Source organism: Gorilla gorilla, chromosome 1 (assembly GCF_029281585.2).
Source record: "Gorilla gorilla gorilla isolate KB3781 chromosome 1, NHGRI_mGorGor1-v2.1_pri, whole genome shotgun sequence".
In the NCBI taxonomy this organism is placed as follows: domain Eukaryota; kingdom Metazoa; phylum Chordata; class Mammalia; order Primates; family Hominidae; genus Gorilla; species Gorilla gorilla.
In genome coordinates this window covers 228,553,307-228,578,521 of record NC_073224.2, presented here as the reverse complement: position 1 = coordinate 228,578,521, position 25,215 = coordinate 228,553,307, and the positions used below count along the sequence as shown (strand labels likewise).

The window sequence follows — 25,215 nt, the reverse complement described above, 5'->3', positions numbered from 1 at the left end:
GTTGGTCAGGCTGGTCTGGAACTCCCGACCTCAGGTGATCCGCCTGCCTGGACCTCCCAAAGTGCTAGGATTACAGACGTGAGCCACTGCACCCAGCCAATTTTTGTATTTTTAGTAGAGACGGGGTTTCGCCATGTTGCCCAGGCTGATCTTGAACTCCTGACCTCAGGTGATCCACCCGCCTCGGCCTCCCAAAGTGCTGGGATTACAGGCGTGGGCCACTGCGCCCGGCCCCAGTTTTTCTAAGTTATATAGTTTAGGTTTCACAACTAGATCTATGATCCATTCTAGGTTAATTTTTGCATATGGGTTTTTTTTTTTTTTAGGATGAGTGTGTGGATATCCAATTATACCTACAACATTTGTTGAAGACACCATCTTTTCTTGTTTTTCCAAGTTTCCACACACATTATTGATAAAATAAATTTTTTTGGGGGGGGTGCTGGGTGTCACTGGTCTGTAACTCCTTACCTCAAGCGATCTGCCCACCTCGGCATCCCAAAGCGCTGGGATTACAGGCGTGAGCTACCGCCCCGGGCCAAAGGCATTATCCTTTCTCCACTGAATTGCACTTTCATTTTTGTCAAAAATTAATTGCTCACATATCGGAACTCTATTCTGTTGCACTGATCCATTTGTCTACCTGGACGCCAATACCACACTTTCTTTCTTTTTTAAATTAATTTATTTATTGAGACAGGGTCTCTCAGTCAGGCTGGAGTGCAGTGGTGCAATCAAAGCTCACCACAGCCTCAGCCTCTTGGACTCAGGTGATCCTCCCATCTCAGCCTCCCGAGTAGCTGGGACTACAGGTACGTGCCTGGCTCATTTTTTGTAGAGACGGGGTTTTGCCATGTTGCCCAGGCTGGGTATCTTTTTTTTTTTTTTTCTTTTTTGAGATGGAGTCTTGCGTCTTGCTCTGTCATCCAGGCTGGAGTGCAGTGGCGCGATCTCGGTTCACTGCAACCTCTGCCTCCCTAGTAGCTGGGTTCAAGCGATTCTCCTGCCTCAGCCTCCCTAGTAGCTGGGATTACAGGCGCCGGCCACCTCGCCCGGCTAATTTTTGTATTTTTAGGTTTACTGGCGTGAGCAACCGCGGCCGGCCCCCATACTACACTTTCTTGTTTACTGTGTAGTCCTTATCTTCTGGCGCAAAGCGGGCACTCGCTAAAAACCTGAATGAAAGTATAAAGCAGGCCGGGCACGGTGGCTCACGCCTGTAATCCCAGCATTTTGGGAGGCCGAGGCGGGCGGATCACGAGGTCAGGAGTTCGAGACCAGCCTGGCCAACATAGTGAAACCCTGTCTCTACTAAAAATACAAAAAAAAAAAAAAAAAAGCCAGGCATGGTGGCGCTCGCCTGTAGTCCCAGCTACTTGGGAGGCTGAGGCAGGAGAATCAATCGCTTGAACTCGGGAGGCAGAGATTGTGGTGAGCCGAGATCGCGCCACTGCACTCCGGCCTGGGCAACAGAGCGAGACTCCGTCTCCAAAAAAAAAAAAAAAAGAAAGAAAAGTATGAAACGATGAGTACAATGAGTAGCCAGCCGCCTGCCCCATCTACCCCGCCGCTCCGGACTGCCGCCTGCGCCGAGCCTAGGCCGCCGAGCCGAAACAGCCGCTGCTGAACTCAGCGTATCCAGTCCCGCAGCTGACCAATCGGAGCCCGTCCTTCCGGGGCCCGCCCCATTCCAGGAATCGACCTCCGCACCGGCCTCGAAAATTGACCAATCGGTTGTGTAGCTCCGCTCTTAGTCCCGCCCCCACGCTGAAACTGCCACTTCGGATCGCCGAGTAACGCTCACCAGGCGTCCCGGCCCTGCCCCTCACCTGACCAATCAAGACGGCCGGCCGAGGCCCCTGGAACGGCTCAGGCGGCTGCGGCGGCTACGGCGGCTACGGCGGCGCATGCTAGGGGATTCTGCCGGGTGAGTGCTGGGCGGCAGGACTGCGGTGGGGCGGAAGGGCTCGGCAGGAGGCCCCACGTGCATTCCCGCGAGGGGCTCGGGGGCCGCAGTGGAAAAGAAGGGGAGGCTGCATCTGCCTCTGCCGGGGTCCCGCCTCGGCGTCCGCCCGCTCGCCCTCTGTTACTTCTGCGGCCCCGGTGTTTCTGGAGCGTCGCTTTCCCGGTGTCTCCGCTCAGCTTTTCCCTTTCCAAAGCGCGGCCGGGGCCAGGGGAGGGCAAGGCCAGCTGTGCCCTTTGACCCCGTGCGAAAACGGCGACCCTCTGACTACAGGGGTGTGGCCCAGAGCCACTTGGCCAATTAGGGGTGGGGGCCGGGATCTTTGTCCTGCGCATCAAACAGTTGGCCCCTCTGGACTGCATCTCCGTGCCCCCCAGCCCTGCGGGGTAGTATACGTGTGGGGAGGTTCCGGGGTAGTCGGCTACTCTGTGCTCCAGACCTTGTACCCGATCCTGAGGATCCTTGGAGGTGGGGGGCAAGGGCTGGGAGGAGGAGGCGGAGTTTTCCCAGGCTCCCCCACACTTCCAGGGAAAGGCTTTCCAAGAACCCTGAACTGATGGACCCTGGAGTCAAATTTTGGTTCAGATCTAGCCTCTTGCTAGCTGTGTGACTTGGGGCAAGTTGCTTAACTTCCCTGAGCTTTGGTTTCTTCATATGTAAAAAGAAAGTGAAGGAGGAAGGGAGGGCAGGAAAGGAGGAAGAATCCCTTTTGAAGCCTGATTTGTATTGGACTCACCAGTTATAAAGCAAGCTTGTCCAAACCACTGCCCAGGAGGCGGAGGTTGCAGTGAGCCAAGAAAAAAAGGAAGCATGCCCTTGCCCCAGCCATTTTGGTAATAATAGACGTTTATTGAATGCTTACTATATACCACTGTAAGCACTGTATTAAGTAGTAAGGACTGTACTGAGTGCTTTGTTTTTTGTATTTTGTGTGTGTGTGTGTGACAGTCTTGCTCTGTCACCCAGGCTGGAGTGCAGTAGTGTGATCTCCACTCACTACAACCTCTGCCTCCCAGGTTCAAGCGATTCTCCTGCCTCAGCAGCCTCCTGAGTAGCTGGGATTACAGGCGCCCACCACCACACCCGGCTAATTTGTTGTTGTTGTTGTTGCTGTTTTTGAGACGGAGTCTCACCCTGTCGCCCAGGCTGGAGTGCGATGGTGCGATCTCGGCTCACCGCAACCTCCGCCTCCCGGGTTCAGGTGATTCTCCTGCCTCACTCAGCCTCCCGAGTAGCTGGGATTACAGGCGCGTGCCACCACGCCCGGCTAATTTTTGCATTTTTAGTAGCGACGCGGTCTCTCGCCATGTTGGCTAGGCTCATCTCAAACTCCTGACCTCAGGTGATCCTCCTGCCTCAGCCTCCCAAAGTGCTGGGATTACAGACGTGAGCCACTTGGCCTGTTTTTTGTTTTTTTGTTTTTTTTGTTTTTTGTTTTTTTTACAGTGATGCAACCATGGCTCACTGCAGCCTGGGTCTCCTGGGCTAAAGCTATCCTCCTGAGTAGCCGGGGCCACAGACAAGTGCCACCATGGCCAGCTAATTAAAATTTTTTTTGGCCGGGCACTGTAGCTCATGCCTGTAATCCCAGCACTTTGGGAGACCGAGGCAGGCGGATCACAAGGTCAGGAGATCGAGACCATCCTGGCTAACACGATGAAACCCTGTCTCTACTAAAAATACAAAAAATTAGCTGGGCATGGTGGCAGGCGCCTGTAGTCCCAGCTACTCAGGAGGCTGAGGCAGGAGAATGGTGCGAACCCGGGAGGCGGAGCTTGCAGTGAGCCGAGATTGCGCCACTGCACTCCAGTCTGGGCGACAGAGCAAGACTCCGTCTCAAAAAAAAAAAAAACAAAAACAAAACAAAACAAAATGTTTCTACAAATGTTGTCCAGGCTTAACATGCTTTCTTTAATTCTAACAACAATCGTATGAGGTAGATACTGTTGTCGTCCAGCAGATGAGGAAACTGAGGCACAGAGAAGTTAAATAACTTGCCTGAGGCAGTACAGTTAAAGAGTGTCGAATGGGGGTCTCTGGCACCACAGGGCACCCTACTGAGCCCCGTGTCCTGCTGTCTTGACTTCAGGTAGAAGAGCTGGGCCTGGAACCCAGCCCTGAGGACATCCTGCGGCCCAGGGGCAAGTGACACCTGCTGAGAGAGGCCCAGGATGGTGGAGGCTGAGGAACTGGCACAGCTGCGGCTGCTCAATCTGGAGCTCCTGAGGCAGCTGTGGGTGGGGCAGGATGCTGTGCGGCGGTCAGTGGCCAGGGCAGCCTCGGAGGTGTGTGCTCGCCTTGGGAACCCCAGAGGAAGGGGCTACCTGACCTTCAGGCCAGCATCCAGGCTTCTGGGCTCATCTTGTTCAACACACCCATTTTACTGATGATGGGACATTGAGGGCTGGGGAGGGAAGAGACTGGCCTTGGTCACTGCTGAGGCCGGAGCAGGATGAGGATGCTTGCCTTGGTGCCTGGCGTAGGCCCGGTGGGTAGGTTCTGGCAGCCACTCCCTGGGTGACCCGGCCCCTCTCTCCAGTCAAGCCTGGAATCCAGCAGCAGCTACAACTCAGAGACTCCATCGACCCCAGAGACGTCCTCAACTTCCTTGAACACCTCCTGCCCACAGGGCCGGTCCTCCGTGTGGGGCCCACCAGATGCCTGCCAAGGGGACCTCCGTGATGTGGCCAGATCGGGGGTGGCCTCTCTCCCACCTGCCAAATGCCAGCACCAGGAGTCCCTGGGCCGACCGAGACCCCACTCAGCACCCTCGCTGGGCACCTCAAGCCTGAGGGACCCAGAGCCCTCAGGGAGGCTGGGTGATCCGGGACCCCAGGAGGCACAGGCCCCGAGGTCCATCCTGGCTCAACAGAGCAAGCTGTCCAAGGTAACGTGGGAGAGCGGGACATCTGCTGATGGGAGGAACTGCCTTGGGCCTCAGTTTCCCTATCTGACACATGTGCTTGTGGGCAGCCTCACTTGCAGAATAAGAGGCTCCTGGGAGATACTGTGAGTTGGGTCTGGCTCAGCCTAAATGCTCGCTAGGTGGTAGCTGTGAGTTTCTCAGACAGTGCTTTGAGAAGAGGCCAGGATTTGTTCACAGCCACACATAAAGTGGCGCCAAACGTTTCCCTTCTTGCTCTTGTGCCCTTGGCTGAGCCCTGGGCTGCAAGTCAGGGTGTAAGTTAAGACACAGTCTCTCTGTCCCTCGAATTGCGGCTTCCTCTGGGCCAGGCCTCTTGGCTTAGTCCTTGTCCCTCTGTGCTTCCTTCCTCAGCCCAGGGTGACCTTCTCTGAGGAGTCTGCAGTTCCTGAGAGGAGCTGGCGCCTCAGGCCATACCTGGGCTATGACTGGATTGCAGGTAAGGCGTGCTGCTGCCCTGCACACACTTTGCCTGGGAGTGGGAGGTGGAGGCCTGGGATCCTCCATGCTCCTGTCTGAGCCTCCGTCTGGTGCTGTTGCTTGTTTCTCTGACAGTGCCATCCTCCGTGGGGAGCACCCTCTTATTTATTTATTTATTTATTTTTTTTTTGAGACAGAGTCTCACTCTGTCCCCCAGGCTGGAGTGCAGTAGTGCGATGTTGGCTCACAGCAACCTCCACCTCCCAGGTTCAAGTGATTCTCATCCCTTGGCCTCCCGAGTAGCTGGGATTACAGGCGAGCACCACCACGCCCGGCTAATTTTTGTATTTTAAGTAGAGATGGGGTTTCCCCGTATTGGCCAGGCTGGTCTCAAGCTACTGAGCTCAAGATATCCACCTACCTTGGTCTCCCAAAGTGCTAGGATTATGGGAGTGAGCCACCGCCCCCCACAGCCACCTTCTTTGTTTTCTTATTTATTTATTTTATTTATTTATTTTTGAGATAGAGTCTCGCTCTGTCGCCCAGGCTGGAGTGAAGTGGCGCAGTCTCAGCTCACTGCAAGCCCCGCCTCCGAGGTTCATACCATTCTCCTGCCTCAGCCTCCCGAGTAGCTGGGACTACAGGCGCCTGCCACCACGCCTGGCTAATTTGTTTTTTTTTTTTTTTTTTTTTTTTTTTTTAGTAGAGACGGGATTTCACCGTGTTAGCTCGCCTCAGCCTTCCAAAGTGCTGGGATTACAGGCATGAGCCACCATGCCCGGCTTTTTTTTTTTTTTTCTTTGCTTTTTAAGAGAAGACAGGCCGGGCACGGTGACTCACGCCTGTAATCCCAGCACTTTGGGAGGATGAGGTGGGCAGATCATGAGGTCAGGAGTTTGAGACCAGCTTGACCAACATGGTGAAACCCCGTATCTACTAAAAGTACAATAATTAGCCGGGTGTGGTGGCACGGGCCTATAATCCCAGCTACTTGGGAGGCTGAGGCAAGAGAATCGCTTGAACCTGGGAGGCGGAGGTTGCAGTGAGCCGATATTGCACCACTGCACTCCAGCCTGGGTGACAGAATGAGACTCCATCTCCAAAAAACAAGCAAACAAAAAAAACGAGATGAGCAGCAGTGAGAAGAAGGGGGAAAGAGTAGAACAAAGAGTTTGGTCTGTCACTGACTGTGAGTATACAATTGTGATAACTCATACCTTCACGCCAGCCTCTGAGCACCTTCTGAGCCATATCTGCTCTCTCAACCTCAGGCACTGAGACGGTGCACCTGTTGAATGAATGAATGAGTCCCAGCTGCCGTATGTTTGAACATTTGTTATGTGCCAGGCCCCTGCACAACTTCATACCAATGCCAGCTCTTTTCACTTATTGTCCAGCTCTCCCCGACAGCAACCTAACCTCAGCTGCCTTCTGGCTGGTTTCCCCCTGGCCTATGTCCCATTGCTGTCCTTTGCATGTGTATGTGTGTTTGTGTAAATACATAACATAAAATTTACCACTTTAGCATTTTTTTTGAGATGAAGTCTCACTCTTGTCATCCAGGCTAGAGTGCAATGGCATGATCTCCGCTCACTGCAACCTCCGCCTCCTGGGTTCAAGCGATTCACCTGCCTCAGCGTCCCGAGTAGCTGGGATTACAGGTGCCTGCCACCACACCCGGCTAATTTTTGTATTTTTAGTAGAGAAGGGGTTTCACCATGTTGGCCAGGCTGGTCTGGAACTGACCTCAGGCGATCTGCCCGCCTCAGCCTCCCAAAGTGCTGGGATTACAGGCGTGAGCCACTGCCCCCAGCCACATGTAGCGTTTTTTAAGTGGACTGTTAAGCAGCGCATCAAGTATGTCTACACTGTTGAGCGGTCATTACTACCATCCACCTCCAGAACTTTTTCATCTTCCCAAAAACTTCTCTCCCCATTAAATAATTACTCCCATTCCCCCTCCCTCCAGCCCTGGACAGTCACCATTCTACTTTCTGTCCCTGTGAATTTGATTCCTCTAGGGACCTCATATAAGTGAAATCATATAGCCTTTGTTCTTTTGTACTGGCTTATTTTATTTAACATAATGGCCTCAAGATTTATTCATGTTGTACTGTGTGTCAGAATTCCCTTCCTTTTTTTTTTTTTTTTTTTTGTTGTTGTTGTTTTTTTTTGTTTTGAGAGAGAGTCGCACTGTGTCTCCCAGGCTGGAGTGCAGTGGTGTGATCTCGGCTCACTGCAACCTTCACCTCCCGGGTTCAAGTGGTTCTTGTGCCTCAGCCTCCCAAGTAGCAGGGATTACAGGTGTGCGCCACCACACCCAGCTAATTTTTGCATTTTTAGTAGAGATGGGGTTTCACTGTGTTGGCCAGGCTGGTCTCAAACTCCTGCACTCAAGTGATCCTCCTGCCTCGGCCTCCCAAAGTGCTGGGATTACAGGTGTGAGCCGCTGTGCCTGGCTGGAATTCCCTTCCTTTTTAAGGCTGAGTGACATTCCATTGTGTGTAGATGCCACATGTTGTTTATCTGTTCATTCAGGGATGGACACTTGGGTGCTTTCCATCTCTTGACTGTTGGGAATAATGCTGCTGGTGACATGGTTGTGCACTGTCATTTTTGACACAGCAGCCAGAGGGAATTTTTAAACATGGGAATCAGATCATGTCACTCCCCTACTCAAACCTCCCCATGGGCTTTTCCCAGTACTTACTGTAAAATCCAAAATCCCTATCTAGACTTACGAGGCATGATCTGGCCTCTACTGGCCCCACGATGTGACCTCCCGTCTTTCTTCCAGCCTCGCAGCCTCCTCCTTTTTTATTTTTATTTTTTTTCTCTGTTGCCCAGAGTCAAGTCCAGTGGTGTTATTTCTGCTCATTGCAACCTCCGCTTCCTTGGTTCAGGCAATTCTTCCTCAGCCTCCCAGGTAGCTGGGATTACAGACGTCCACTACCATGCTTGGCTTATTTTTGTATTTTTAGTAGAGACGGGGTTTCACCATGTTGGCCAGGCTGGTCTTGAACTCCTGACCTCAGGTGATCTGCCCGCCTTGGCCTCCCAAAGTGCTGGGATTACACACATAATGGGGTGGCCACAGGCATGGCAGGACCAGAAAGGAGGCCACGACCAGGCATGGTGGCTCACGCCTGTAATCCCAGCAATTTGGGAGGCCGAGGTGGGCGAATCACTTGAGGTCAGGAGTTCGAGACCAGCCTGAGCATCGTGGTGAAACTCTGTCTCTACTAAAAATACAAAAATTAGCCAGGTGTGGTGGCGGGCACCTATAATCCCAGCTACTCAGGACGCTGAGGCAGGAGAATCATTTGAATCCAGGAAGTGGAGGCTGCAGTGAGCAGAGATCAAGCCACTGCATTCTAACCCGGGCGACAAAGCGAGATTCTGTCTCAAAAAACAAAGACAGGTGTACTGTGGAGTTGCTGAGAGCAAGTGGTGGCGGGGACACAGGCCCTGCCCTTGAGTACTTCTTGAACTCTCAGCTCACTGCCCTCCTTCCTGGTTCTGGGAAAATGGAGGCGCCTGTCCCAATACCTGCTCTTGGTCCATGCGCTCTGCTCCCCTGCCTTTGCCGAGGTGACTGTCCATGCTGCCACCTGGACCCTGGCCCTGCTCCAGCGTGCTCCGCCCCTCTGCTTCTGGCTCCTCCAGGGTTTCCTTCCTGTGATCCTCTCCCTCTCTGTCCTGCATCCTCATCCTGCCCCTTAGCATGAACATGAACGTGCAGGAAGCATTCTGGGAGCTGGTTGTATCTCATGCTCCCTGCACCAGGCACCACTCCGAGCTGTGCTTCCTGTTCCTCCTGCTGACTCCTTTGCCCTTCATAATAAGCTTGTTAGGTAGGCACCACCATGGTGCCTATTCACAGATGGGAAGGCTGAGGCCCGGTGAGACAGAATCTTACCAGCAGCTCACATCCAGTCGGGGTAAAGCCGCTGTCTGTTATTTCTCATCCCGATGCCACATTTCTACCTTTAGCCCACATTTGCTTCCAGTGACTGCCTATTTTCTCAATAACAAAACTTCCTCTTCAAAAGGGCTGTCTAGCCTCGTTGCCTTCAATTTCTCTCCACTACTATTTCTTTTCTTTTTCTTTTTTTTTTTTTTTTTTGAGATGGAGTCTCGTTCTTTCACCCAGGCTGGAGTGCAGTGGAGCAGTGATCTCAGCTCACTGCAACCTCCGCCTCCCAGGTTCAAGTGATTCTCATGTCTCAGCCACCTAAGTAGCTGGGATTACAGGCATGCACCACTACACTCAGCTCATTTTTGTATTTTTAGCCAGAGACAGGGTTTCGCCATCTTGGCCAGTCTGGTCTGGAACTCCCGATGTCAAGTGATCTGCCCGCCTTGGCCTCCCAAAGTGCTGGGATTATAGGCATGAGCCACTGTGTCCAGCCTCCGCTACTATTTCTTAAATCGGGCTTCAGCTCCCAGCATTTCATCAACATGGCCCTCAGTTGGGTCATCAGTGGCCTCCGTGGTGCCAACTCCCCAGCTTAGCCCTCATCCACATCTTCCTTTGAGCGGCAGGGGACACAGTGGTCACTCCCTCCCTGAAGCACTTTCTCCCCGGACTTCCAGCCCCTTGCTTCCTGGTTCTCCCCCATCTCTGTTGGTGCTCCTTCCCAGGCTTCTGGGGAAGGAAAGGTCCTTGTTCTGACTGCTACATCCCTAGGTCTGGGACTCGGTCTTCTGACTCCTCCTATCTATCTTCCCTCTATGATCTCCCAAACGCTGAGGTGTTTGGACACTTTCTCTACTTCTCCATTTGTATCTCTAGCCCACACCTGTCCTCCAAATTCCAGACTTGTATATCCCTCTGTCTTCTCCACATCACCATGAAGTTACTAACCTTCTGTCCGAAATCAAGGTCGGGATTTCCACTGCTGTGCTCCTCCTGCAGTCTTTCCTGTCTCCATAAATGGCAACTCCACATACTAAGTAGGTCAGGCCATAAACTTGCTGGATTTACCATCCAGCTACATCCTGATACGCCCAACATAAGTTGAAAATACTGTTTAGGCCGGGTGCGATGGCTCACGCCTGTAATCCCAGCACTTTGGGAGGCCGAGGCAGGTGGATCAGGCCAGGAGTTTGAGAACAGCCTGGCCAAGATGGTGAAACCCCGTCTCTTATTAAAAATACAAAAATTAGCTGGGTGTGTTGGCGCACCCCTGTAATTCCAGCTGTGTAGGTGGCTGAGACATGAGAATCACTTGAACCTGGGAGGCAGAGGTTGCAGTGAGCCGAGGTCGCTCCACTGCACTCCAGCCTGGGCAACACGGTGAGATTCTGTCTCAAAAAATAAAAAAAGAAACATCCTAAGTCGAATCACGGTAAGCTGGGGGCTGCCCCTACCTCACTCCAGCTGAATCCTAACCGATGCCTCTGCCTCCCCTCAACTTGAAGCAGCCAGAGGAGGAGTTCTGTAAAAGTATGTGGCTGATGCGATTGTGTCCCTCCCATTCCCCAAACCCTCCTTGGGCTTCTTAACCTCATCTCCTCCACCCTTGCTGCCTTCCTGCCACTTTCCCCTCCTGGCTGTTCCTCAGCTGAACCACGCACATGCCCACCCCGGGGCCTTTGCACTTGCTCTTTCATCTGCCTGGGATTGTCCTTCCTGGGAGGTCTCTGTGGCTTCTCCATGTCTCTGCTCAGGGTCATCTCACTCGGAGAGGCCTTCCCTGGTATGGCTGCCCGGCCGTACTAGGCTCTGACGCTGCTCTCTTGCTTTCTGGCAGGTGTCACCATTCAGTCTTGTATCACAGGTTTTTTTTTGGTGGCTAGTTCATCTCTTGCCACCTTACAGCGTAAGCCTCATTAAGGCCAGGGGCTTTGTCTGTCTAGTTCCTGGCACATGAAACAGCATCTAGCACTGTCATAAGGGCTCTGTCGATATTTTTTCCATGGATGGTTGGCTGTGCATCAGGGTAGACAGACACTGAAACCAACCAACAGTCCCAGTGACTGGAGGGGCCCTCCTGGCCTGTTTGAGGCACCGTAGGGATAAAGCAGGTGGCCTGGGGTGCCAGGGCTGATCGTCTCTCCAAGCCTTGGCCGGTGGCCACACAGCAGCCCCCAGCCCCTCTCCCGTCAGCTGCCTGGTGCTTTGCCCACACCAGGGTCTCTGGACACCAGCTCTTCCATCACCAGCCAGCCTGAGGCCTTCTTCTCGAAGCTGCAGGAGTTTCGGGAAACCAACAAGGAGGAGTGTATCTGCAGCCATCCTGAGTGAGCAGGGGCGGGCGAGGGTGGGCGAGGGCGGCTGAGCGGCTCCATCCCCCGGCCTGCTCATCCCCCTCGCCCTCTCAGACCCCAGTTGCTAGGCCTGCGTGAGAGCAGTGGCAGCGGCGTGGAGGAAGACCATGAATGTGAGTGCGGGCCCTCAGCTAGGCCGCTGAGTAGTCCAGCCTCACGCTGCCCTGGCCTCCCCTGCCCCAGAGCAGTCCCGTTTGAGGTTTGGGGCCTGGGGAGGCCCCTGAGATGTTGAGACTCATGGAGGGAGGCCTGCAGTCTGGACAGGGTGGCCAAGCCCTGGTAGGGGTGGAGTGAGCTAAGGCCTGGCCACCGAATTAGGGGCTGCCCTGTGTGGCACCATCCCACCCTCCCCAGCAGTGCCCCTGTGCTGGTGGGACTCCATCCCAGCTCCTGAGAGCCCCAGGAGAATGTCCCTCCCCACCCCTTAGGGCGTGGGCCCCAGGTTCTGGGAGGAAAGGGGTTAGGAGGAAATGGGCTGAAGGGCTTCCCAGAGGGATTGGCAGCTTATGTGGTTGGGGGCCGCTGAGGGCAGCACAGGGCCTGGGGACCTGGGTTCCTGGCTCAGGGAGAGCTGTGGCTTCTCATGGGCCTCGCAGGCGTGTACTGTTACCGTGTCAACCGGCGCCTGTTCCCGGTGCCTGTGGATCCCGGTACCCCTTGCTGCCTGTGCAGGACACCGCGAGACCAGCAGGGCCCTGGGACCCTGGCGCAGCCAGCGCAGGTCAGGTGAGTGACCAGAGTATTGGGACACCTTGGGGGACAGAGCCTGAACCACTGGTTTTAAGAAAAGATGGGCCTGGGTGTGGGCCCCCAACCACTGGGAGGCTCCTCAGGGGTCCCACTGCCCTCCTGTGCAGGGTGAGCATCCCGCTGTCGATCCTGGAGCCCCCGCACCGGTACCACATCCACCGGCGAAAGAGCTTTGACGCCTCTGACACACTGGCCCTGCCCCGGGTGAGCAGCCACGTGGGGCTGGATGGTGATGAGGGCGGGGCTGGCTCAGACTGGCCCAGGTCCCCAGGGAGGGTCACAGAGCGAGACTGGGCTCGACAAGGGTGAGCGCCCAAGTCTCTGGAGCACAGCCTGGGCCTCTTCCATCACCCACACCTGTACCTAAGGGAGGTAGGACCCCCGCTCCACGTACCCCGGGGCTTCCAGGGTGATCTGCCTGCAGGCTGGCATGACATGAATGGGTCCTGTTTATTGCGCTCTTGTGTACTGCAGGCACAGTCCTTAGGGGGCTTATCTCATGGAGCCCCCACAGCAGCCAGGAGTGTAGGCACTGCTGTACCCCCACCCTGCAGGTGGGGAGACCGAAGCAGAGGGGGAAGGCGCCTTGGTGGAGGAGTTGGGATTCGAACCTAGGTCTCTGTGCTGCTGCTTTTTTTTTTTTTTTTTTTTTTTTTTTTTTTTTTTTGAGACCGAGTTTTGTTCTTACTGCCCAGGCTGGAGTGCATTGGCACGGTCTCAGCTCACTGCAGCCTCCACTGTAGTCCCAGCTACTTGGGAGGCTGAGGTGGGAGGATCGCTTGAACCTGGGAGGCAGAGGCTGCAGTGAGCTGAGATCTCGCCACTGCACTGCAGCCTGAGTGACAGAGTGAGACTCCACAAAAAAAAAAAAAAAAATGTCCTTTCCTGTGTCTCCAGGTCGGGATGGGATGCCAATGGCAACTCCCCCTGACTCCTAAATTGAGAGTAGGGCAGCTGGGGTCAGAGGAGGAGAAGGATGCAGAGGAAAGTCAGTTTGCTGGTCCGTAAAATGGACATAACAGCACCATCCTCAGGGATGTTGGTGGTGAGGTGGGGCTGTTGAGTGAAGCAATCCATGTGGGTGCTTGGAGAGCCTACAGCAGGAAGTACCCTGTGAATGTCACTGTCACCGTCCTATCCTCCTCCCATTTCAGCTCTCAGGGCCCCAGGAATGGCTGGATCTGCCAGGAGAAGAAAGGGGAGAGCTGGGGTAATCTTGTGGGTAGACACAGGCCCTGCCCTGGTGGGGGCCTCCTTCCTAATGGGGGGCACAGTCCCTCCCTGGTGGGGGTGTGCCCATTCAGCGGGGAGCCTGTCCCAGGTCAGGCACTTTTAACCCCTTGCCTTCCACAGCACTGCCTGCTGGGCTGGGACATTTTTCCTCCAAAGTCTGAGAAAAGCTCAGCCCCCAGGAACCTGGACCTCTGGTCCTCTGTCTCCGCTGAGGCCCAGCACCAGAAGCCGTCAGGCACCAGCAGCCCTTTTCACCGGGTACGGTCCAGATTGCATCCTAGCCTGGGGTGCCCCCTAGAGGGACAGAGACCTCGCAGCAGGACTGGGGACTGCAGAGCCTCCTGGGGGGTAGAATTGAGGTGGGGAGGATGGAGCCTGGGAGTGTCTCTCTGCAGGGTCCAGCCCTCCAGCCCTGACCCTAGCCATCCCTCGGAACTCCTCTGCTCCCTGCCGCCTGCCTTGCTCCACCCAGGAAGGCCACCCTGACTGCAAGATCTAGGAGGGAATGTGGCTGGAACTGGGGATGACGTGTCCCTTTCAAGTGGCCCCCCTGAGACTTCCCTATTCCCCATCCAGGCCTCACCAATGCAGGTGCTGCCCCCCACCCCGACCTGGTCAGTGCCCCAGGTCCCTCGGCCTCACGTCCCACGGCAGAAGCCCTGAGGACTGACTCCTGGGGGAGAACAGCATTCCCGCCACCTCCAGCCTGTCCCCTCTGGCAGGCACACCCAGGAGATGGAATCCCCTGCCCGCCCAGCTCAGGCCCGGCTGTCCTAAGTTGGGCAGGTGGGTGGACCCAGGCTTGTCTGCTGCCTGAGTTCCAAAGAGGGAGGACCCTGGGGTGGAGGGTGAGGGATTCTGTGGAAGTTTGTAAATAAAGCTCAGTGCTCTGCAGCTCAAGTCCCACGTGTGCTGGTTCCATCCTGCTAATGCACTTGAGGCCCAGTAGGCACTCTGGCCTCTCAGCCTGCCCTCCTGGCACCTGCGGAAGGAAGATACTGCAACCACTGGGACTAGGCAGTGTGTGTCCATCACCATGAGGGTGGCTCCTTCCCCAGATCCCCAGCTCTGGGTAGTGGCCTCCACCAGATGGGGGAGGGGGGCCCCCTAGGCAGGCTGGGCCAAGGTTATTAAAAAGTCATTTTAGCGAGGGCCTCCGCTGAAGCCGTGAGTCGTGTTGAGTGACTGAGCTCTCTCCTTCCTGGTCCCAGAACCGGGATCCACTGATAGAAGGGCTCTCTGGAAGTCCCTGGGGTCACATGGCTCCTCCACCCAGCCATGGGAGCCACGGGTCATTCAGAGCCCCAGCAGGGACAGATGAGGAAACAGCGCTGGGCGGTGAGTTGGAGGCAAGGTTAGCAGAGAGCCCAGATGTCCAGTCTGGGAGAGTAGGCAGCACCCTGTCTTTCACTCACCTCTTGTATGTGTTGGTTACATAATATGAAATTCTTGTTTTTGTAAGTGGAATAAATGCGGAAACAAGGCATGAACTTTCTCTAAGGTTTCTCGGCTTAGAGATGGAACTGGGCTATGCTGTCCTGGGGCTTTTTCCTGGAGTTTATGAAGCTATAAAAACCTTTCCCTCTCTCTGGAGAAACAAAGTCTGTTTGAGTCCCTGCTTTCAATTATTTTGGGTATACAGAAGTGGAATTGCAGGATCAGAAGGTGATTCTATGTTTTTTTATTTTTGAGACAGGATCTCACTTTGTCACTCAGGCTGGAGTGCAGTGGTGCCATCTCCGCCCACTGCAACCTCGACCTCATAAGCTCAAGTGATTGATTCTCTTGCCTTAGCCCCCTAGGTAGCTGGGACTATAGGCGCGTGCTACCACTCCTGTCTAATTTTTTTGTACTTTTTGTGGAGAAGGGGTTTCACTATGTTACTGAGGCTGGTCTTGAACTCCTGAGATCAAGGGATCTGCCACCTTAGCCTCCCGAAGTGCTGGGATTACAGGCGTGAGCTACCACCTCCGGCCAATAATTCTATTTTTAATTTTTCGAGGAACTGCTATACTGTTTTACTTTCCGACCAGTGATGCACAAGAGTTCCAATTTTTCCTCATCGTCAACAGCACTTGCTATTTTCTGGTTTTTCGGTAGTAGCCATCCTAATGGCTGTGAAGTGTATCTCATTGTGGTTTTTATTAGCATTTCCCTGAGGATTAGTGAAGTTGAGCATGTTTTAATATGCTTATTGGTCATTTGTATATTTTTAAAATATTTATTAATAGTTTTTTTTAACAAGTTCGGGAGTACATGTTTATTAGTTTATTTTTAATAGAGACAGGGTCTTGCTATGTTGTCCAGGCCTCAGGCTGTTCCCACCTGGGCCTCCCAAAATGCTGGGATTATAGGCACAAGCCACTGCACCCGGCCTGTTTGTATATCTTCTTTGGAGAAGTCAAGTCCTTTGTCCCATATTTCAGTTGGGCCTGGTTTGTTGTTCCACATGTAATTTTGAGTCAGAGAACCTGTGGGAGTCAGTGGTTCCTTTAGAAATTCTTTGGCCACAGGGAGAAGATAATTCAAAGCCTTTCTGTCAAACAAAAGTTACAAAATCAGGCTGGGCTTGGTGGCTCACTCCTGTAATCCCAGCACTTTGGGAGGCCGAGGCAGGAGGATCACTTGAGGTCAGGAGTTTGTGACCAGCCTGGCCAACATGGCGAAACCCCGTCTCTACTAAAAATACAAAAATTAGCTGGGGATGGTGATGCACACCTGTAATCCCAGCTACTCGGGAGTCTGAGGCGGAAGAATGGCTTGAACCTGGGAGGCAGAGGTTGCAGTGAGCCGGATCATGCCACTGCACTCCAGCCTGGGCGACAGTGATACTCTGTCTCAAAAAAGAAAAAAAAAGTTACAAAATTTAGGCCAGGTGCTGTGGCTCACCCATATAATCCCAGTACTTTGGGAGGCCAAGTCAGGCTGATCACTTGAAGTCAGGAGTTTGAGACCAGCCTGGCCAATATGGCAAAACCCCATCTCTAGTAAGAAATTTAAAAACTAGCCAGACATGGTGGCACATGCCTGTAATCCCAGCTACTTGGGAGGCAGAGGCATGAGAATCACTTGAACCCGGGAGGCGGAAGTTGCAGTGAGCCGAGATAGTGCCATTGCACTCCAGCTTGGGGGACAGAGCAAGACTCTGTCTCAAAAAAAAAAAAATTACAAAATTTACAAAGCTGAGATCAGTTTACAGATTTAGCCGTGTATAACAGAAGTCCAAAACAGCAACAGCCTAACCCAGAGAGAAATGCTTCTTTCCCATCACCGTGCAGGCTGGAATGCTGCCACAGGGCCCATAATGCATCAGGGTGCGTGGTTTCTCTGGAAAAACAGTTCTTTTGAAACTTTGGAAGACTTCCAGCTTGCTTGCTTCCAGTAAGTTCCATGCACAAGAACCACAGCTCAAAGTCTGTAGACACTGCGCTGAATGAAACCTGTGGCGCCATAGCCTGAAAGACCCTCTTTGTGTGGCGGCAAATAACTCCTGTCTTCCCACATACAGACCTCTGTGCTCTGCCTGTTCCTGGCTATCTCTTCAGAAGGCAGCCTCCTTGGGACCATCTGGAGCAATCGGCAGGGGTAGGAAGACCACAGCCTGAACCAGATCCTTCCTGCTGGTCGCTTGAGAACTCTTTTTTTTTAATTTTTGAGACAGGGTCTGTTGCTTAGGCTAGAGGGCAGTGGTGCAATCTCGGCTCACTGCAACGTCCTTCTTGCGAGTTCAAGTGATTCTCATGCCTCAGCCTCCCGCGTAGCTGGGATTACAGGCACCCGCCACCATGCCCGGCTAATTTTTGTATTTTTAATAGAGAAGGGGTTTCTCCATGTTGGCCAGGCTGGTCTCAAACTCCTGGCCTCAAGTAATCCACCTGCCTTGACTTCCCAAAGTGCTGGGATTACAGGCATGAGCCACTGCCCCTGGCCTCCGGAGAACGGCAGGGAGGTGCTTGAGAAAGCCCTGGGCCTGGGGCTGCCTCTCCAGCCACTTCTTAGGACTGATTTCAGCATGGGATACAGGCTTATTCAAGCTGAAGGGGCCCCAAGAATGAAGGTTCCAGGCAGGAGGCCCCTAGAGCAGAGCCCATGTCTTGCAGCTCTCCAGCACCCACACAGTTCCATTTCGTGAATGTCCCCACTACCCTCCCAGCTACTTGCAAGCTGTTCTTAATTCTCCTGGGCCTTTCACCCGTACAACTTGGGGTCACCCTGGGTGCTCGTCTTGTCTCCCACCCTTGCCCCATCCATGTCTCAGCTTGGATGTCTCTTCTTTCAAGAGGTCCTCCCTGAACCTCTGGGTTCTCAGATCTGCCCCCGCCATCACACAGCCTGCCTTCCTGCTCTTCTCCAAGGCCCCTGAGTAGTAGTATTAAGTAACTAACGGTGAGATGCATTGCCTAAGCTCTCTCCCCTGCGAGAATTGCAGCTTCCTGAAAACAGAGATGGCATTGTTTTTCTTCATTGAAATAGTTTTGTATTGTACTTTTTCAAAAGTACTGGCTAAACTGTATTCCAGAATTTGGCTTTTCCCTCTAGCCTGGTTTCTTACCTGCCTTGTGAAGGTTACTGGACAAATGCTTTCATTTCTCTGCATGAAAGGACCCTGGTGGTTGGGCACACTCCTGATACACCTTACATGCACCCCCTCTCCCATACTGATAGCGTTCTTTTCTTTTTTTGTGCCTTCTGAGTATGTACTGTAAATCCCAAAGGAAAAAGGCAAGATCACCTACTTCTCCCAAAACTAGTGTCTTGTGATGGTCATTTAGAAATAAGAACAAAGATCTGACTCCTCCATTGCTGAAGGGGTGGGTTGCCCCTCCACACCTGTGGGTGTTTCTCGTAAGGTGGAACGAGAGACTTGGAAAAGAAAAAGACACAAAGTACAGAGAAAGAAATAAGGGGACCCGGGGAACCAGCGTTCAGCATATGGAGAATCCCGCCAGCCTCTGAGTTCCCTTAGTATTCATTGATCATTCGTGGGTGTTTCTCCGAGAGGGGGATGTGTCAGGGTCACAAGACAATAGTGGGGAGAGGGTCAGCAGACAAACACATGAACAAAGGTCTTTGCATCATAGACAAGGTAAAGGATTGAGTGCTGTGCTTTTAGATATGCATACACATAAACATCTCAATGCTTTACAAAGCAGTATTGCTGCCCGCATGTCCCACCTCCAGCCCTAAGGCGGTTTTTCCCATCTTAGTAGATGGAACGTACAATCGGGTTTTATACACAGACATTCCATTGCCCAGGGACGGGCAGGAGACAGATGCCTTCCTCTTGTCTCAACTGCAAGAGGCATGCCTTCCTCTTATACTAATCCTCCTCAGCACAGACCCTTTACGGGTGTCGGGCTGGGGGACAGTCAGGTCTTTCCCTTCCCACGAGGCCATATTTCAGACTATCACATGGGGAGAAACCCTGGACAATACCTGGCTTTCCTAGGCAGAGGTCCCTGCGGCCTTCCGCAGTTTTTGTGTCCCTGGGTACTTGAGATTAGGGAGTGGTGATGACTCTTAAGGAGCATGCTGCCTTCAAGCGTCTGTTTAATAAAGCACATCTTGCACCGCCCTTAATCCATTTAACCCTGAGTTTGACACAGCACATGTTTCAGAGAGCATGGGGTTGGGGGTAAGGTCATAGATTAACAGAATCTCAAGGCAGAAGAATTTTTCTTAGTACAGAACAAAATGGAGTCTCCTATGTCTACTTCTTTCTACACAGACACAGTAACAATCTGATCTCTCTTGCTTTTCCCCACACATTGCCTGCACCACAGGTTAGAAACATGACCCTGGCCAGGCAGTGGCCTGAAGTTTGTCTTCTTGGACCTAACCATGCTGGAGACAGTCAGCTGAGGACGTGAGAAAAGGCAGGAGCTCAAATCCAGCCTGGGCAACATAGCAAGACCCCATCTCTCTTAAAAAAAAAAAAAAAAAAGGCCGGGCGCAGTGGCTCATGCCTGTAATCCCAGCACTTTGGGAGGCCAAGGCGGGCGGATCACGAGGTCAGGAGATCGAGACCATCTTGGCTAACATGGTGAAACCCCGTCTCTAATAAAAAATACAAAAGAATTAGCCGGGCATGGTGGCGGGCGCCTGTAGTCCCAGCTTCTCTGGAGGCTGTGGCAGGAGAATGGTGTGAACCCAGGAAGTGGAGCTTGCAGTGAGCCAAGATCGCGCCACTGCACTCCGGCCTGGGCGACAGAGCGAGACTCCGTCTCAGAAAAAAAAAAAAAGGCTGGGCATGGTGGTTCACATCTGTAATCCCAGAACTTTGGGAGGCTGAGGCGGGTGGATCACTTGAGGTCAGGAGTTTGAGACCAGCCTGGCCAACATGGTGAAACCCTGTCTCTATGAAAAAATACAAAAATTAGCCGGGCATATTGGCAAGCACCTATAATCCCAGCTACTCAGGAGGTTGAGGTATGAGAATCACTTGAACTTGGGAGGCGGAGGTTGCAGCAAGCTAAGATCGCGCTATTGCACTTCAGCCTGGGTGACAGAGTGAGACTCCACCTCAAAAAATAAAGATAATTAAAATAAGAGCTTTTTTAGAGGCAGGTTCTTGCCCTTGCCCAGGCTGGAGCACAGTGGCTATTTACCCCCCTGCTGATCAGCACTGGAGTTTTGACCTGCTCTATTTCCAACCTGAGCTGGTTTAACCCTCCTTAGGCAACCTGGTTTCAAGGAAGTCACCATATTGATACTCAAGTTAGTGCAGACACCCCATCAGCATAGGGCACCAAAGCCCCGAACTGGGCACAAGTGATCCTCCCGCCTTAGCCTCCTGAATAGGTGAGACAACTGGCGAGCACCACCACACCTAACAAGGCAGGGAGATGGATTCCTCAATAGAAAGGTGTGGAGCTGGCCGGGTGTGCTGGCTCACACCTGTAATTCCAGCACTTTGGGAGGCCGAGGTGGGCGGATCACGAGGTCGTGAGATCGAGACCATCCTGGCCAGCATGGTGAAACCTCGTCTCTACTAAAAATACAAAAATTAGCTGGGTGTGGTGGCGTGTGCCTGTAGTCCCAGCCATTCAGGAGGCTGAGGCAGGAGAATCGCTTGAACCTGGGAGGTGGAGCTTGCAGGGAGCCGAGATCGCACCATTGCACTCCAGCCTGGGCAACAGAGTGAGACTCTGTCTCAAAAAAAAAAAAAAAAAAAAAAGAAAAAAAAAATGTGTAGAGCTGATGAACGCTCTCCAACTGGAACCCAACTCCTTGATACAGTCTGTAATGCCTCCACCATTCCCCCACTCACTCATTCATTCACCAGCCACGTGTTCGACTCCTCCTGTGTGCCAGGCACTGTTCTAGGCTCTGCAGATGCAGCAGTGAAGCAGACAACACTAGCACCCACAGCCACAGGAGCCTGCCCCCTGGAGCTTCCCTGCTGCTGGGTGGGGGGGCTGCAGTCTGAAATAAGCCAGTAAACAGAAAATGTGTCAGGTGGTGGGAAGTGCTGGGAAGAAAACCAGAGCAGCCCGACCACGCTTCCCTGACCCACGTCTCACACCTCCCACACCCCTCCCAGGCGAGGCTCCAGCTCTGCTGAAGCTTTTTTCTGGGTCTTAAACCGGCAGGCTCCCCCTGGCTTCTGGGTCTTTATCTACTCCATTGCCTCTGCCCAAAGCTCTCTTCCACCCAATGAACTCCTACTCAGTCCTCAGCTTCTATTTCCACTCCTCAGAGCCCTTCCCTGAGCCGACCGAACTGGCCAAGGCTCCTGGAGTTGGGTTCTGCAGCATCCCCATTGTAGACTTTGTGACACTTGACTGTAAGCTCCTCGAGAGCAGGAACCAAGCCTGTCCTGTCCTTGGCGCTATCCCCAGGGCCTAGTACAGCATGCGGCATATGATAGACGTTCAATAAACAAATGTTGAATGAACGAGGGAGTAAATGAGCTCCCAGGTCTTGGGAAGGTAGGCCTGGCAGCCCTGAGACCCGAGGTTCCTGTTTCCTGGGATTCTAGCACTGGGGCTGAGCTGCTGCTGTTCTAGCTTGCGCTGGTTTCTGCGCATCTGTTGCCCTAGGCCTCAGGCAGATTGTGGGGTCTCGGCTCAGCACCAGTCTCCCAGGGGAGTCTAGGGCCCTAGGGTGGACGGTAGGGAGCGGCTGGGGACAGCTGAAACATCTTCATCTGGGAAACTCTACGTCCGCCATCCATTGGCAGCTGCAGGGCCCAGTCCCTTGGCGTGCAGATGGAAGTGTATGGAAATAACCCCACCTTCCCTCCCTCAGGCCACTTTTAACCTCCCAGGCAAGACAAGGACTTGTTGGCTACTGATTGCCACCCTCTGAGAGGGAGGCTGCAAAGGGGAATTCTCCCCGGAGGGGTTGGGTGACCCTTCCACTCCCACTTCATCATGAGGTGAAGCGTGCATGGCCCAGAAACACACACACAGCTGGATTTCCCCCCTCTGCCTTTGGAAAGTGGCATTCACATGTTCTGAGAATGCACACTGGCTCAATGCAGACTTGGCTGTAGGTTTGCTGAACTTTTCAGCCCAATCTGTGGTAGGACACAGAGTGTAGCTCCGAACACCCGCCCTCGGTGTTGCCACCCACTGACTGCGTGACGGCGGCCGTGTCACTTAGCCTTTCTGTATGTAGCTCAGTTTTGTCATCTGTACACGGGCGATAACTCCAAGAAGAGGTGAACCAGATCCGACCTGCAGAGACCCGGGCACGCGGTCTGACGGGGAGGGGAGCTGTGATAAATGATAAGACTGTCATCAGCTCTTCCATCATAAGATTGATGCCATCCTGTTGCCTGGAATGGAACCTGCCCCCTGAGTTTGCTCCAGCTCATGCCTTCCCCAGGACGATAAGAGAGAATGGAAGCAGGGCATGGAGTCCTTTGATCCAGTGGCCTTCACCCCCAGCTCCTGGAAGGGCTGTTGCTGGGAGCAGATGCCGGCAGCAGCCTTCTTGCCAGTTTCATTAGCATGGAGGCTCTGAGGACAGGGAGGGAGGAGGGATGTGGGTGGGCAGGACCCTCCCTGGGGCCAGTGCTGAGGCTGTGAGGGTGGATGGCTGAAGCCTTGCAGGAAGTTTTGAGAGGAAGCTGGGCCCACAGGATCGTGATGTGATCAGTTGGGGTGGCATAAGAGTGCCTGATGATGGTTTGGGTGGCCTTTGGGGACATCCCCTATCATGCCATCACCACGCTGAGCTCTGACCACACTCTCTTTGGCCCTCTTTATCTGTGGCTAAGAGTTGGCAACACAGCCTCTGAAACTCAGCAGAAACCCCTCTGCTTCCCCCAGCCCTGCCTCCTCTATCCCCCACCATTGTTGATGGGATACCAGAGGCACCCAGGTGTCCTGGGCCTCCAGCTCCCGAGGCACGGAAGCCTTTCTTGGCCAGCCAGGACTCATGACATCTCAGCCAGTGGAGAAGGGGAGAGGGAGGGCTTTGAGAATTTCCCAGGCCTCAGATTTGGTGGGGGAACCCTTCCTGTCCACCAGGATTGAGGGTTACAGAACACCCCAGCCTCGAGGGAGAACTAGCTGCCCCCCATCCCATTCCCAGCAAATTCTGACAAACACCCCCTGACTCCCGTGGTGGAAGTTTGCCAGGTGTCAACTAAAGAAAATAAAAAGCTTCTGAAGAACTAGAGTTCAGGCTGGGTGTGGTAGTTCACACTTGTAATCCCAGTAATTTGGGAGGCTGAAGCCGGTGGATTGCCCGAGCCCAGGAGTTTAAGAGCAGCCTGGGCAACATGTAGAGATGAAACCCCATCTCTACTGAAAATACAAAAAAATTAGCCAGGCATGGTGACATGCATCTGTGGTTCCCAGCTACTTGGTAGGCTGAGGTGGGAGGATCACCTGAGCCCGGGGAGGTCTGAGACTGCAGTGCGTGGTGATCACAACACTGCACGCCAGCCTGAGCAACAGAGTGAGACCATGTCTAAAAATAAATAAATAAATAAATAAAAATGCCGGGCGTGGTGGCTCAAGCCTGTAATCCCAGCACTTTGGGAGGCCAAGGTGGGCAGATCACTTGAGGTCAGGAGTTCGAGACCAGTCTGACCAACATTGAGAAACCCAGTCTCTACTAAAAATACAAAATTAGCCAGGCGTGGTGGCAGATGCCTGTAATGTCAGCTACTCGGGAGGCTGAGGCAGGAGAATCGCTTGAACCCGGGAGGCAGAGGTTGCAGTGAGCTGAGATCACACCACTGCATTCCAGCCTGGGCAACAAGAGTGAAACTCTGTCTCAAAAACAAAAAACAAAAACTTTAGAGTTCTTTTTATTCAGAAGTTTTACCAGGGCTATAGACTGAGCCTATTGCCTGAGAGCAGCCCTGTGGAGGGGTTCTATCAGCTGCTCTGGCAGTTTCAGTTCACAGTTTATGTACAGGTGGTGAAGCTGTAATACGTACAAAATCACATCAAGGTTTGGGTATAGAGTACATCTGGCTATAGATGACTAAAGCACATCTGCTGAATCGATTGTGGAGGCAGAATCACTAACCCCACCAGATGGTATCTTATGTGTAGGAAAAAGCAAGTCTGGGGCCATTTATCTTTCAAGGAATATAGTGACTCACGCAACAGACATGGGGCTCTATTCTGTTTTGTCTTCAAAGCATCCCTCCAGAGAGCTGCCCGTTGTCACAGAGCCAGCGGCTTGTGAATCCACTCAAGCAGAAATGAGCAAACATAACTTCTTACATTTGCTACTTAGGCTCACCCAGGAGAGGAAGCAGCCCCAGGTGCCAGCTGTGTGTTGCAGAACACTGGACCCGGAGCCTCAGCCTGGGGGTCAGTGTTGGCTGCTGCTCCTGGACAAGTCAGTGGGCCTCTCTGAGCCTCAGTTTCCTCATCTGTAGAATGGGGATTAGAATGCTACCTACTGGGCCAGGCACCGTGGCTCACACCTATAATGCCAACACTTTGGGAGGCCAAGGTGGGTGGATTGCTTGAGCCCAGGAGCTCGAGACCGGCTTGGGCAACATAGGGAGACCCCGTCTCTACAAAAGAATTTAAAAAATTAGCCAGGTGTGGTGGCACGAACCTGTGGTTCCAGCCACTTGGGAGGCTGAGGCAGGAGGATCACTTGAGCCCAGGAGTTGGAAGCTGCAGTGAGCCACGGTCGAGCTACTGCACTCCAGCCTGGGTGACAGAGCAAGACCCTGTCTCAAAAAACAAAACAAAACAACAACAACAAAAAAAACCCAGAAAACCAAGAATGTTACCTACTGCGTTGGGGTTTTTAGAGGATAAAATTAGATGATCAGGAGATGAAATGCGTAGTGCAGTACTGGGCCTAATAAATGTGCAACATTATTATTTGAAACCAGGGCCTGTGTGCATATTGGCAGATGAGGATCCTGTCTCTAGAGGGGTCCACCCCACCTGGCCAGATACACAGTAAGGAATGAGCCGAGTGGGAGCAGGGGAAGTTTCAGGCGATTTTTCCATGAAATGATGGACACAGGGCGCTGGCCCAGTGTCTGTGCTGGAGTAGGGCCCTGCGGGCCTCCAAGCCTGGGAGGGTCAGAGGCCTGAAAACCACTCAGGCCCTTCCAGGAATCTTTGGTTGGGAACTCTAAGGACTCTGTAGGACATGGTGTGGGAACAGAGCAGGATGGGGGCAGTTACCCACACCTCCATTCCACTCCTCCTGCAGGGTA

The 25,215-nt window shown here is 53.2% G+C and overlaps 1 protein-coding gene across 8 annotated transcripts; it reads left to right on the top strand.

The window, feature by feature from the left end:
• The first annotated feature begins 1,922 nt into the window (after positions 1-1,922).
• Positions 1,923-14,456, top strand: MIIP (migration and invasion inhibitory protein). Of its 8 annotated transcripts, none has more exons than XM_019011306.4 (11): positions 1,996-2,349; positions 4,053-4,248; positions 4,503-4,850; positions 5,241-5,325; positions 11,444-11,552; positions 11,634-11,692; positions 12,176-12,305; positions 12,437-12,533; positions 13,484-13,539; positions 13,683-13,820; positions 14,139-14,456. In XM_019011306.4, the coding sequence occupies exons 2-11, from the start codon at positions 4,135-4,137 to the stop codon at positions 14,230-14,232; spliced, it is 1,230 nt and encodes a 409-aa protein (XP_018866851.2). In that variant the 5' UTR covers positions 1,996-2,349; positions 4,053-4,134; the 3' UTR covers positions 14,233-14,456. The 8 variants fall into 8 exon arrangements, with proteins under 8 accessions (XP_055240607.1, XP_018866851.2, XP_055240589.2 ...); XM_055384614.2 differs by lacking the exon at positions 14,139-14,456 and adding an exon at positions 13,958-14,132 and having other exon boundaries at positions 2,233-2,349; XM_055384624.2 differs by having other exon boundaries at positions 2,234-2,349; positions 4,593-4,850; positions 13,958-14,456.
• Positions 14,457-25,215: the final 10,759 nt, after the last annotated feature.

Bases quoted from the DNA above. Each gene is read 5' to 3' on its own strand.
- MIIP (XM_019011306.4), top strand. From the start codon at position 4,135: ATGGTGGAGGCTGAGGAACTGGCACAGCTGCGGCTGCTCAATCTGGAG. The intron at 4,851-5,240 runs GTAACGTGGGAG...TTCCTTCCTCAG, and splicing joins AACAGAGCAAGCTGTCCAAG to CCCAGGGTGACCTTCTCTGA. The intron at 11,553-11,633 runs GTGAGCAGGGGC...TCGCCCTCTCAG, and splicing joins TGTATCTGCAGCCATCCTGA to ACCCCAGTTGCTAGGCCTGC.